At 35.2% G+C, this 15,404-nt stretch overlaps 1 protein-coding gene across 1 annotated transcript; it reads right to left on the bottom strand.

The window, feature by feature from the left end:
• Positions 1-3,717: 3,717 nt before the first annotated feature.
• On the bottom strand, positions 3,718-4,603 carry LOC131054856 (non-specific lipid-transfer protein 4). Its single transcript, XM_057989481.2, has 2 exons — positions 4,185-4,603; positions 3,718-3,865 (listed from the first exon to the last, which is right to left on the bottom strand). The coding sequence occupies exons 1-2, from the start codon at positions 4,504-4,506 to the stop codon at positions 3,849-3,851; spliced, it is 339 nt and encodes a 112-aa protein (XP_057845464.2). The 5' UTR covers positions 4,507-4,603; the 3' UTR covers positions 3,718-3,848.
• Positions 4,604-15,404: the final 10,801 nt, after the last annotated feature.

The following is a 15,404-nucleotide window of genomic DNA, read 5'->3' as shown; positions in this document are numbered from 1 at the left end:
TGAATGGAGAGGGGTCTAAAATTTTAAAAAAGATGATGATGCAGGCTAACATCAGCAATTCACTGTGTTAAATTTGATGACCGTATGACTGTCAAAATGGTTGTCGCACCTTCCTGCTGACTGTACAAAAAGCTGACGTGGCAATGTACAGATAGTGACGTGGCACACTGACTGGATAGACCGTATTGTACGGTGACGATGACGTGTGTGCAAAGGTGTCTAGCCCATGGGCCAGTGGCCACCTGCCATGTGGCGGACGTGGGTCCCGCCGGAGGGAGGAGGGTTAGAGGTCGCAGGCGGTGGCTGGGGCTGACGGGAAGCAGAAGGCGGAGGGCGGCTGGGAAATGACTGGAAGAGGATGTCGGGTGTAGTTGAACCAACGCCGTCGGGAGCCGGAGGGAGCTGAACCAACGCCGTCAGGTGCCGGGTTAAAAAGACGCCGCCATAATAGGTACGGTCTGCGGTACACCTGCAGTCGCAGGTCTGATAGTACGGGTCGGGGTGGGGTAATGGCCCCCCAGACAATAATATATATATTTTTTGTTTTTTTTGAAAACTTTTCAATATTTAAAAAAAAAAAAAACTTCGATTTTTTTTTTTAATAAATCAATTTTATTTTTTTTGCAGAATAAAAAAAATATTTTTGAAAATCCTTACCAGACTACCCGAATTGGGTAAAAACATTCCTCCAACACCCAAAATTCGACTTTCGCCAAATATGGATGAGTTTATACTTGATTTTTATGGAAACGACCTCTCGGACGCAATGGTGAGGTCCAAAACGCTCTAGGATGCCTCCAAAAAGTGCATTACCTCAAATCCGAAATTAAAAGCTTTCAAAATGTCTCCCAAAACCAATCAATGAAGCCCCAATGGCTCTGATACCATGTGAGATTTTGCCAAGATCAAGGGCACAATGAAAAGCACACAAAAGAGAGACAATAGTTTGACAAGAACAAACTGTATTCTCATCAATATGCAAAAGTGATCAACTGGATTAACCAATACAATGAACATGGGCCTGCTTATATAGGCAAGGCCAAATGGATATGTGAGCACACAATCATGACATGTGGCTCAATGAGAAACAAGGGTAGGTAAGAAAAAGTAGGGGTAGGTAGGAGAAATAAGATAATATTCCACAAGAGGTGGATCACCCACCAAATGTGGAATGTAACAGCAAGATAAGACCACAAAAGGTGTAATTTCTACTACAAGCATCATCCCTATGTGCACACTTCCCTAAGTGTCTCATATCCAAACTACGATGAGATGCATTATCTTAAGTCAACTTAATTAAAGTGTAATTATATCCTATAAGAATAAATAATTACACCAACAATATTAAATGTCATAATGTTTAGCTCTATCCTTACAATTGGGTACATCAACTTCTATAACATGTAGATCCAATGGTAATGTGTAAATTTCTAACCACAAATTTACAAGTAATAGCTAACTTATTTCAAACAAAAATTTACAAGTGAACTCAAATAAATGTTTAATGTGGCTAAACACATCTCTTGAAGATGCACCACAACTAAATATTTATTTTACAAATTTAAAATAATTATTTTCTTGTGGAAGGTGTATAACACCCATTTCCTAACAATTAAGTCTTCCATATTTCCTCTGGTTAAGATTCCAAGGATCAAAACCTTATAAGAATTTGCACTATAAGGGATATCATCCTTTTTAGAGTTTGAATCCCTTGGCTTTCCTTGCAATAAAAATATAAGTTGGTTGGTTCACACTTACCTTCTTTTAGGTGAATTTAGGAGATCACCCATGATATTCATATCATGCTTTATAAGCGTGGCCTACAACCCTTGTGTGCTTGGTAAGAAGACTAGTGTTGGAATTATGTCATAATTTTCAAGAATTATTATCTTGGCTTCCTATACGATGTTCTCAACCCATTCTCTTTAGCTCTTCCTAATTTCAATCTCTATTGGGGCCTTATGCACCCTCTCCCCCCCACCCCATACTTGTATTTTCAGGCTTCAAAGAATTTGTAAAGCTCAACTTAAGGCTACCATTGCCTTTTTTGTGGTGCTTGTATTATCAAGCTTTGCCTCTTGGTCAATGACATGTTCATCTTGGGAGTTTCTTGTCCAATTGTCTTGCTTTTCACAAAATTAAAACTTTAAACCATTCATTTTAGACCTTCCCTCAGGCCCAATGTGTTCGGTGATGGATTCGTAGATTTTTTTCTCCCTTATATCTAGAGTTCTTTCCCTAGATAGTTGATAGTTTATGGGATATGATCCTTTGGCCCACCAACATTGCCAAACTTCAATTTTTTTCATTTTTTATTCTTTTCCAACTTTGAAAGATAATGTTGTTTTTGCTAATAATGGTATTGGATGCAACTTTTCACTAACTTAAAAAGTGAATGCGGTTTCTTTTTGTTTATTCTCAAATTTAGGCATAAACTAAGAAATGGCTATAGAGTTTCAGTATTTATAGGACTTGCTCAATCATTACGACAGTGCCCTCTACAACATGAGTTGGGTTCCTTTGAATGGCACAATTGGTCATATTATGTCTCCTTTGGTTATTCACAAGAACAACTACAATCACTCTTGTAGCCATGGAAATGCCTTACCATCAACAATGTAGCACAGGTCATCTACCTCCCTTCATGGGAAGGTGTCTTGCTCTAGGCAAGCTAAGGTCATACACTTGCCCTTGACCATGAATTCATGAATTGTGAATCTACCACCAAGAATAAATCTATCTCCTAGCTTATGTGTTTTGGTCTCCCTAATAGGACAAGATTAGTTGGCTCCTCAAGATGGAGGGTGGTTTAGAAGTAATGCACCTCCTTCACTAAATGTGCATAGGCATTCTAGTATGCTCTTCCAATCATATATTTCTATAGACTTTTATAATTGTATTTTTATTGTAGACCTTATAAAGTTATTCTTAAACTCTTTTTTGTATTTAATATAATAATTATAATATATAAGATATATATCCAATGAAATTGTTTGCACTTATTAAGATACAATTCAATCATTTAATTCTATATATATACAACACTTTTGTGATCATATATTTTTTTAATATTTGTGAAGTCGTGAATACTAACTAACCATTTTATATTATAAAACTTGTAAAATTATTATTAAATAATTTTTATATTTAATTTAATATATTAATATTATTTTCAATAATTTAATTATTTGCACCTACTAAGATGCAATCCAACCAAATATTTATGCTTTTCTAATCATCTATTTTGTAAACTTTCATATTTGTATTTTTTAAACTGGAATAAAGTCATTTTTTATATTTAATATAACATATAGAAATATATCCAATGAATTTGTTTGCACTTGTTAAAATACAATCCAATTATTTAATTTTATATATAACTTTTGTGATCATATATTTTTATAATATTTTTTAAATAGTGAATACTAACGAACTATTTTATATTATAAAACTTTTAAAATTCTTATTAAACATTTTTTATATTTAATACAGTATATTAAAAATATTTTTAACAAAATTGTTTGCACTTGCTAAAATACAATACAATCATTTGTTTTGCAATAATTGAAGAAAATGCAATCGTCCAGTAAGTCACCCCGTGCAAATTTTACTTTAATTAGCCAGGCTTCCCAACATGGTCTTGAGACATTTGTATAAGTATTAACAGAATCTGAATTCATATTACACAATCATTTTCATTACATTCAATCCAAACTCTGAAGGCCAAAGCATTCTGATGCTTTTTCTTTATTTATTACTAATATAGAGGAGAGGCATTACACTATATAGTACCCATAAAGTATAATCATCCTCTCTGTCTCCACTTATTCTGTTTAAAACATCCATGTTCAAGGCAGAGTGTAAGCTGCAAACAGAAACAAGAACACCTTGTCATTACCCATTTCCACAAAAGATTCATAAATGTAGACAAATAATGCAATTGCTTTCTGGATTATATCGTGTCTAGATTTTTTTCATCAATGTTTTGGATCATATTCTAATTTATCATCAGAATGCTAATAGAAAACTCCAGACCTAAACGAGTGTTATTCTAATCTTCATGAAAAAACTCTCTACACAATCTAATCCAGAAAACAGTTGCATTATTTACTATAGATTGAAGAAATCTGATATCATTAATATTGACAAATATTAAGAAATAGATAGTGAATGAAAAAACACACCTCCACACTGGTACCCAACAGGCCTGTTCTGAAAGTTGCAGCGCTTTGGGATGGTGATGGCTACTTCAGGCTTTATTCCAGCTGCTTGTGCAATTTTAGAGAGCATGACAGCACAGAGGCATTCCTTTTGATTGCTGAGCTTCTTGATAGAGTCACAGCACCCTGATGAAACAGGGGCAGTCTTGTCTTGTGCTGCCTGAGCACAGGGTGCCATTGCTAAGGCTGCTTTCTCCACAGGGGTATTTCCACATTCTCCATCTCCATACACACCCATTATCACACCCAACAAAACCAGAAAGCACAGAGACTTTGCAAGAGCCATTATGATGACAGTACTTAAGCAACAGTAGTTCTCTTATGAAACCAATTTAGGCTTTCACTTGCAGCTTGCTGAGTTGAAGTGAATGTTTTGGTATTTCCATTCAAGTGCTGGTATTTATAGGCCAGAAAGTTGGATATTGGATTGAACCGAGTTACAGTTTTGTGAATGTGAAAAGGGTGGTGGTGGAGTGACAGTGCAAGGTAAGAAAGTGGGATTTCCTTAAATGGAACAAGTAATGATGAAGAACCCACTTCAAAGGATGAATGGATTTGCTGTTAAACTGCAATTTGTGGAATCCAACATACTTACTGGAGCACTTGCAGGAAGATATTTAATATTTTATTGGGCCACTTTCAGCAAAATCTATTGGTTTTTGTTTTTTTTTTGGCCTTGAGAGAGATTTTTAGCTTATTTTTTAATTTGCATAAAGTGACTGCAGGCAGTGGCGGTGGTCAGCACCGACTTTGTTCTAGGAAGCTTGGGCGGGCTGCTCACATTATAAATTGATTTCTCCCCACACTTAAAATTAGTATAAAATAATGACAAAAAGTTTCTTGTGATATTTAGGTTAATTGATTCGAGCATATTGGATTAGCCAAGGCATTGTCACAACACCACCACTATTGTATTACCAACATATTATGGGAAGAATCCATATTTAGGTTAATTTATTAATATAATTAAATAAGTACAATTAATTTTTCTTTTGATTAAATATATTTTGGAAATGGTAAATTTAATAAAATATTTAAAAGGTGAATAAGGTGAGAATTAGTATTTAACTTAAGAATGATGTCAAATGTATGTAACTTTGGAATCTATTTAGTAAGCAAAATTTGGAAATAATATTATTTTAGTAGTGAAATGTTTGGAATTCTATATTGGACCTTTGTCTTGTCAAAAGTAAAGTTCAAGGTATGAGCCTAATTCATGATCATAATTATGTACCTATGCTCTAGATGATTAAACATATCTAGAAATGGTAAATTTAATAAAGCTTTTTAAAGATTGAATAAAGTGGGGGTTGATTTTTAACTTAAGAATGATATTAAATGGATGTAATTTTGGAATCTATCTATTAGGCAAAATTTGGAAATAGTGTCGTCGTGGTAGTGAAATTGTTTAGAATTATATGTTGTCTTTGTCTTGTCAAAAGAAAAGTTCAAGGCATGCGACTAATTCATGACTACAATTATATGTACCTATGCTCTAGATTTGTCTTTATAATATGTAAGGTTTTTTCCTGCAAAATCACCCAATGTATAGTCTTTTTTAAATTTTTCTCTCAAAGTTTAGGATGATGGGATTGATGGATACCATTGTTAGGTTGTTGTATGACTAAGCCACAAAGGCACTACATTGTGATCAACTCCTTTGAGATTGAACACTATAAAAACAACTATTGTTGCTTCTGGTTTTGATTGTGTGAATTTTTTGTATCAATATTTCATATCCCACTCCATCAATATATATATATATATATATATATATATATATATATATATATATATATATATATATATATATATATATATATATATATATATATAGTTTACTCTATTTAAGTTACACCAAATCAAAATGTGTTGTCATTGATTGCTCTCATGTATGTTTGAGCACTTGACAACACTTCATGATGATAGACGATTATTTATTTATTAAAATGAATGCATTGAATAACTTTAAATACTAGCACATAACATCATTTTTTGTCAAAAGTAAGTTTTCCCATGTGTCCACGAAATTGTTCAGGAATTGCATAATGGTTAGATCTAGGTGGAAAATTATTAAATGTATGTAGCTTCTAGATAGATGCAATAAACAAGTGGATGAGGAGAATGTATAGGAATGAGAATGTAAATGAATCGGGTACTAGCATTAAATATATAGGGATATGTGTATGTGTCAATGGATAAAGTGGTTATAGGAATAAACTCAAGTTTGCACAATATTATAATTGTGTCACTTGTCTTGATATTAAAAGCAACAAAATAGGCATGTTGTCCCCAAAATCGACAAGGTAGAGGGCGTAAAAACAACCAGAAACCAGTAGCCACACATTAACAACACTTTTTTTTTTCAATAAAATGGCAAAGGCACTAAAATTTTATTAATATTAAGTTATTTACAACCAGATTCAAAAGGGCATATCGGTAGGAAAGAATCTGAAAGAAAACCTTCGGTTATAGCCCATGAAAAGAAAAGCCTAACACTACCCAAAATACCAAAAAACCCATTACATATGAGAGGCCCCACAAGTCAAGATACAAAAGATCCCCCAATACATATAGAAGCCGAATACATGTAGATCAATACCAACCCCAATACAAGTAACAATTGAGTACAAAAAGCATCATCCATGCAAATGCAACCCAAAACAAAGACCCAATCAACCCAACAGTCAAGAAGCCAAAAACCAGGAGCTCGAGCTCACATGAGGAGGATCCCCAACAACCAAAGAGGGGGAGATAATTTGTAGCAGGGTAGTAAATTGAGGAGCAACCAACTGAGAAGCCCACAAAACTAAAAGAGAGTGAATACCCGTGAAAGCATCCAGAGCAGGGTTCAATAGAGACTGTGGAACAAAATCAATGAGCCTCTCAAACCGCAACAGAGTGTCATCATACTCATCACAAAAAAGGCCACACTTGATCACAAAAAGAAGCTCTCCACACCAGCCATTAGCCAATACCTCATCAAGAGACATGAAGCCACCATAAGGAAAATCACCAAAACCAAAAGAGTAATCAGACAAAGAAATATCCAAAGCAAGAGAATTATAGAGGGAAAAATGTATCAGCCAAGACCCGCACCAGAGGAGCATCTAGAAGAAAATCCATACAAATAGTAAGGAAATGAGACACCATCTCATGAATACAACAACTTGGATTTGCCACCAGCCAATTAATACCAACCACCTTTCTGATCGAATGAGAAGCCTTAGGAGAGTAGAGATTAAGATTTTTACCAAACTTTTCATCATCAAAAGAATAGCCATCCTGGAAATCACCAAATCTCGATGGAACTAGAATTCTGTAATGCATAGAGATATCAGAATGAGACATAGATACAAATAACAACACAATAAACAACTTAAACACAAAACAATGAATAATATGAGGCCAGACGATATCATATAAATAATACGAAGGTGCCATTATTACTTGAACACCCAAAGCCGAGCAAAATCTGCAAACAATCTTGCAGAAAAAAATCACTTGTAGAAGGAATTAATATCCAAATGCCATGATACCATAAAAGTATTAGCCATTCGTTAAGATTAGTGACAATAAATGTTTCACACATACAAGGAGCCAAATATGTGCCAAAGCAGAGCTACGAATTTCAACAAGTAAAAGAATGTAATAATTCCATGATGATAGATATCATAAAGGATTGTCCTATCACATCGATAACAAATTTAGTGAAATAAATGGAAGGGCTGAGCAAAGCAGTCTCCCATACCCCACAAATGTCCTCACATGTACAAGTATAACCAATAGCGGCGAACAAAGGAGAGAATAATGATTATCCAAATCATAACAAAAACACAACATCTCAAAATCACCATACAACCATGTAAGCAAAGAGAAGTGCCAACTCATCATAGATAAGAAACAATCAACACCCCTTCACATAAGACATGCATAATACAGACCTCATGGTGAAAGCTCAATGCATGGGATGCATACCATAAATGCCTCATATCAGAGAAGTGCATTGCCTACCATGTAATCCAAGAGCGCACCACATTGCCATGAGCAATAAAATAATTCAAATTCAGAATATGAACCGACATAAAAGAACTAGGAGAAAACCATCAACAATAAACATCAGTAAAGAAAACCTCATAACCAAAACTAAGCACCCATGTGCTTGCCCTTGGTCATGAAATTAATCAAATAACGTTGGAGCATATTCCTTTGTGAACATTGGAAGGAATATCTAAAGCTGAAACCTCCAAATGATTTGCTTGAACATTAATGGCCATATTAGCTAAAAAATATGCAATTTTATTAATCTCTCTGTAGCAATGAGATATTGTGAAAGATGTAAAAAGGGAGAGTTGATGTAATATTTTATCCAACAAATACTATAAATGCCAAGCATGACATCTCCCATTAGCAACCGATGAAAATGCAACCATAGAATCACTTTCAATTATAATCTCTTTAATACTCAAGGAGATAGCGATATCCAAGCGAAGGGACAAAGCTTGAAATTCAACATGATTATTAGTTTGAATTCCAACATCATGACAACTTGCCTTTACAATCTTAGCCTCATGATAAAAAATGACAAAACCAATACCAGCCCTGCAAGGGTTACCCCTAGCAGCACCATCATAATTGAGCTTGAACTTAGGAAGGGGAGGAGGACACCACTTGGCATTTTTCCTTTTAATGGCCGAAATGTCACGATTAAACACATAGCCATGAAGGGGGGGAGACTTAAGAGCATGCCAAGAATGAGAAATCTTAATGTCCTAATGAGAAAGAATTTAAATGTTCAAGATTCTTATAAACATATGATAAAACAACCTCAGAGATTGATACCTCAATTTTATTAATGACTTCCAAGAAGGAGGAAGACTTCTTTTTAAAAATCCTACTATTTCTTTCAAGCCAAATATTCCATATGAGAATAGAAGGGTCTGCAAACCAGAGACATGCATAAAAGGATGAAGAAAACAATAAAGGCCAAACCCTAAACTGAGATAAAAGGTCAAGACAAATGGCAGAAGACCAACCCAATTTATCAAAAAGCTAATACCAACACTATGAAGCGAATTCACAATGCAAAAAAATATGAGAAGAAGATTCCAAAAATCGCCCACAAAGAACACAATGAAAAACCACAACAATCCCAAGCTTGTCTAATCTCAATCCAGTAAGAACCCTGTCCTGAACAACCAACCAAGAGAAATCACCTGCTATAGGTAAACAAGAAGCATGCCAAAATAATTTAGAGGGCCAAGGGGAATCAGGGGAAGGGCCATCATAGACCTATAACTATCCTTAATATTATAAGAGCCAAAAGAATTACCAACCCAAATTAGCTCATCTTCCAAATCCTGATAAACAAGCGGCCTATTCTGCAACTCTTTGACATATGCAATATTTAACAAATTGTCAACATGGAGAAACTCAATAGATTTCCACTTAGGTATGGGATAAGGACTTGATGAGTCCAAGATAAAATAATCTGCAACATGGACACCCCAGGCCTCAATAAGCAAATTATGAATAGGAGACCAATCCTTAATGCTAGTCAGAGAAGGATGACCATTCCACACCGCATCCCAGAATATAGCTTTAGAACCATTATGAACAACCCAAGAAAGATGAGGGAGAATGATAGACTTGTATTTAATTATGAAGTTCTAGTCTGAAGACCCCTTGGGAAGAGAGGAAGTAGTAAATATACTCTCCCTAGAGCCTCGAGACATATATTTAGCAAACATAATACGAGCCCAAGGATTATTAGGTTCCTTATACAACTTACAAACAAGCTTAACACCTAAGGGAAGATTTTGTTTAGACAAGTCTCTAATACCTACACCCCTTCCATCCTTAAGAAGGCAAACTTTATCCCAAGCTAGCAAATGAATTCTGGATTTATCCCCCTTATTATCATTCCACAAAAAAGATCTAACAATGGACTGCAATTTATGAATTGAGGTTTTAAGAGTTTGAAGAACCGACATAAAATAAATAGGAACTGCATTTAAGACAAATTTGATTAGAATTATTCTACCAGGGAGAGTTAACCTTTTATGTTTCCAAGAAAGGATCCGGGTAGACACCGAAGAGACAATCCTATCCCAAAAACCATGTTTTTTAGCTCCAATAAAGAATGAAACTCCTAAATACTTACAAGGGAAAGTCCTAATGTCATAACCCCAAAAGGACTGCAATTTCTTTTGGACCAAGGGAGAAGTATTGAGAAAAAAACACTTTTTATTTTGAACTATTGATCCTCTGACTTGAGAAGGAAAAATACCTAGAGATAATTTCCTTAATCACCTTGGCTTCAAACGAAGAAGCTTGGCCAAACAATAAAGTGTCATCTGCAAACAAGTAGTGAGACCATGGTCCAGACATATTGGCAATAGTAATACCCTTCCTGAGATGAACAAACCTAGAAGCACATATAGGTTGACTAAAAGCTTTAGCTAAGATGATAAACAAGAAAGGAGACAAAGGATCCCCTTGCTGAAACCCACAAGAAGAAGAAAAAAAACCACAAGGGGATCCGTTCAACAAAACTGAAAAACCTAGCAGACAAAATGCAAGAATAAATCCACCTAACCCATTTCCTCTGAAAACCAAATTTAAGAGGAACAGAGACAAGGGCACCCCACTCAACCCTATCATAAGCCTTCATCATATCCAATTTCAAAATCATAGCACAAACTTTCTGAATTAGAATAGAATGAAGGATTGCATGGGAAACAATAGGCCCCATCTAAAGTTTCGCACCCCAGAACAAATCCCCCTGCTCCACAAAGATAATTTTAGGAATAATATTATCAAGCCAAAAAAATATAGCCTTGGTAAAGATTTTATGCAAAGTGTTACAAAGAGCAATAGGGCGAAAATCAACAAATGATTTCGGATTCTCAATTTTGGGAATGACAGAAATAAAAGTAGTATTCAATTCTTTTAAGATAGTCTTATTCATTCTAGATTCCTCTAAAGAAAGAAGAACACCATTTCCCACAAAATCCCAACATTTTTGAAAAAATAGAGCAGTAAAATCATCAGACCCAAGGGCTTTATTTGGACCCATTGAAAAAACAACCTCTTAATTCAGATAAAGTGAAGGGGCTCATGAGCATTTTATTATCCAATTCCGAGATGAGAGGGAGGATAGCCTCAATGAATGAATCATTAGGAACAATAGGCTCAGCCAAAATTAAAGAACTAAAAAATCTAGTGACCTCAACAACAATATCCCCATCCTCGGAAAGAAGAGAGCCATTAGCATCTTGAATACAAGAGATTCTGTTGCGTTGCCTCTTCATTTTGGTAGATAGATGGAAAAATTTAGTATTTCTATCCCCCTCTGAAAGCCACAAATCCCTAGACTTTTGTCTCCAATACATTTCTTCTTTGGACAAGATTTCATCTAATTGTGCCTTAAGAAATTTATGCTCACCAAAAGAGGTAGGACTCATGCCATGCTTTAAAACAAAATCACTTAAGGACTCTATAGCTCTCTGAATAGGAGCTTTTTCCACAAAAATATTCTTAAAGTGAGTAGTATTCCAACTTCTAATTTTAGATTTAAGAAAGGCCAAATTTTTTAGAAATCTAAAACATCCTAGAACCCTCAACAAAGGGAGAAGAAGACCACCATTCCTTAAGTAAAGGTAAAAAGGAAGGATCTCTAAACCACATGGGTTCGAACTTAAAAGGAATCTCACGAGAAGCCCTATCCACAAAGATAGAAAAAGAGACAGGGAAATGATTGGAGCCCACATAAGGTAAAACCACAGAGGAGAAATCTAATTCCGAATCCATCCAATTCTCAAACAAGAAACCGGTCATGTCTTTCATCTATTTGGGAGAAATTTTTCCGCATATTAGTCCAAGTGAAAGGATCATTTTGAGGCTTACAATCAATCAATTTCATAGACCGAATAAAGGAGCATAAGTCATCTATAATCTTAGTATTTGGAAGAATACCACCAGACTTCTCATCCAAACTCATTATAGCATTAAATTGTCCACCAAACAATAAGAAACAATTATTAAGTGGAGAATATACATGCATTAAATCACCCCATAATTTCCTCTTTTCCAAGATACTTATAGGGCCATATATGTTGAAAAGCCAAAACTTAAAATTTGAAGATCTATATTTAACCAGAGAAAGCATCCAATTTCTAGAGGAGGCCACCAAGGACAGGTCCACATATGAATCATTTCAAAGGAAGGCGAGGCCTCCCGAGTCCCCCAAAGTAGGAGAAACACAAAACTTCCAACTCTTCCAAGCATAAAATAAACGATCAACAGAGGCCTCATTAAGCTTAGTCTCTTCAAACATGAAAATATCACACTTCATTAAATCCAATTGGGATTTAATTAAGCGTCTCTTGTTAGGGGCATTTAAGCCCCTAACATTCCACGATATAATCCTTATTGCGCTTGAGGGGAGGCAGAGGCTCCCCTCTTCTCTTGGTTAGATTTCAGGGACAAATTCCCCTCAGTGAACATCTTGTTTAAATTCCTCTTAGTAGCTATATATCGAGTAACATGTGGACTAATTAACAACCTTTTTTTATTCTGCTTAGCAGAGGAATTAGAAGAAGAAAACAATGTGGATTAAATACCAACAACAATCTCTTGCAAGCTATGAAGAATAAAACAAAGACAATCCATAATGACACTTCCACATAAACTAACAGACAATCGGATAGGCGAGTAGAAAAACCTGTTGAACCAACAACCCAAACCCAACTCAAGGAGGGGAAGAGGCTCCCAATCTATGACACCTAGGAGTTTGGGGCAGGGGGGAAGACTTCCCCTTCCGCCTGCAAAAAACCACATTTCAGGCGATACTATCATTAGGATCACCAAGAGACAGATCATCCTGGAGGGACCTCATAGGGTTACAATCAATATCTCTAGTAGCATGGTACTATAGATAGAAACATACTGCTATAAAAAAACAACAGTCTATTGCAGAGGAACAAACATGAGCAATAGGAGCAACAAGAATTGGATCCACAAAGGCAACAACAAAAGCATCAACAACAACTTAAATAGTAGTAAGAGGCACAACTTCATCTTGAGAGGTCTCATTTTCCTAAGAGGAGTCAATAGTCATAGCATAAATAGTCAAGTGATCTATTGTAGCATCCTTCCACCACATAAGAGAACCTTTGTAATGTGAAAGGGAGCAATATGATGCTATATGGCCCATAGGAAAGCATTTTCAGCAGTGAAAAGGGAGGCTCTTAAAGTCCAAAGGTTGAGACCCAAGCCTATTGCCAACCATTAGAACCACATCTCCAAGGAGGGGCGAGGAGATGTCAATATAAACCAAGATGTAGGTGAAGGTGGAGTGAACCATAGAAGACATGGTGTCATCAACCTTCAAGAATCAACCAATAGAGTTATCGATGGCCTCATAGCAAGAATGCTCCCAAAAATGCAAAGGAATGTTTAGAAGACAAACCCAAACTGGATTAACATTAAGTGGTTTTGTGAGGGGATTAAAAGAAGTTGTCCAGGGCTTACAAAGAGGGAGTGAATTCCCCAAGCTCACAACTTGCCCAAAATGAAGTCACAATCAGATGAAGAAGTAAAGGAAGCAATGAAAAATCCTTTAGCACAAGAAAAAAGCTCAATATTATGAGCAAAAAAAGGCTTCCAAGAGTCACTCACCCAACGATGAAGGTTTGGTAATGAAGGCCAAAGCCCAGAGAATTTGCACACCAAGGCACAACATTGAGAACTCAATGTTATCCACAACATCTTGTCCACAAACCACCACAGGGGAGGACTTGGCACAGGGAAGAGGACGAGCCCCTTTAGGGGGCTAGGCAACAGACCTAGCCACATGAGAAAAGCTATGCTTGCTAGCAAATGAAGAAGGTCTATCATTCACAACAAGGCCGCTAACAATAGTAGTTGTTGGTTGAAAATTTTACAAATTGGGGAAGTTTACAAAATTGTGGTTTCAGTCACAATATGTGAGATTAAATCTCTCCTAATTTATAAGGGAAGGCTCTTCCTTTTGTTTACTACTCTCTTAATCTAGAATACAATGTACACTATGATTTCTAATCTAAACATAGGCAATACATCATCTTATTCTCTCTTCAGAATAGATATTATTCTCTATTATTTTTAGAAGAGAATTTACAATCTTGAGCAGTAATAATTATCCCAATTTCAAAATTACAAAGTAGCTTTGAGCATGCGAATAAAAAATACAAATAAAGAAGCAAAGTTTCTGTGAAGGCTCAAAGTCCTTTGTTGCTTCTCCAAGATGAGAAAAATAATGTTCAAGATCAAAGTCTTGTAATCACTATAATCCTATCAACATTTTACAAATAACTCCTATAACCATGGTTATGCACTCAAGATAATGAAGAAAAGCACAAAGTCTCTATGTTGATATCTTGTTACAACTTTGATAATCTTTTCTTGAAATAACAATATGAAACCAAAAGTGTTCAAATCACTACTTCCTTACCAAGATAACAAATCAAAGCACAAAGTCTTCAAAATGCTATCTTATTACAATTCAACTAACTTTTTCTCAAAATAACAAGATGAAGCTCAAAGTATTCAAAATCTTATCTTTCACCTATTACTAATTCTATTTAACAAGACTTGAAATATGAAACAAAGTTCACAAATCAAAACTTTCTCTACTCTTTAACAATATATTTCTACAAAACCTTTACTTAATCAAAACAATATTTTAGTAAGGATGCTCTCACCATAAACACAATGAATCCAACACAAAGTTTGAATGCCAAAGATATCTTCTTATTTGATCAAGTTTACAAAATAACAATAGGAACAAAAAGTTTCACTTTTTCTCCACTTCGGTAGAGTTTCGTTGCAATGAGATATTATAGGAAAAATATGACTAAATCAAAGAAGAGTCCTATTTGAATTAGAAATCATGCATGTTCTAGATGCAAAATCATATATACAAAATGACACTTGAGCTATCAAAGTCTAACTGAAAAATGACACTACCAAGAATGCATAAAAATTGTGAGATATTGCCAAGATCAAGAGGCAATGGAAAGCACAAATAAGAGAGATAAAATATATGATAGGAATAAACTGTATTCTATCAAGATGAAAATACTAATCAACTGGATCATCAATCGTTCAATTACATACAATGTAGATGAGCCTGCTTATATA

The sequence above is a fragment of the Cryptomeria japonica genome, chromosome 8, assembly GCF_030272615.1.
Source record: "Cryptomeria japonica chromosome 8, Sugi_1.0, whole genome shotgun sequence".
Taxonomy (NCBI): domain Eukaryota; kingdom Viridiplantae; phylum Streptophyta; class Pinopsida; order Cupressales; family Cupressaceae; genus Cryptomeria; species Cryptomeria japonica.
Note: the sequence above shows the minus strand (reverse complement) of the source record. Positions and strands in the feature narration are given on the sequence as shown.

Excerpts from the sequence above, each read along its gene's own strand:
- LOC131054856 (XM_057989481.2), bottom strand. The coding sequence starts at position 4,506 with ATGGCTCTTGCAAAGTCTCTGTGCTTTCTGGTTTTGTTGGGTGTGATA.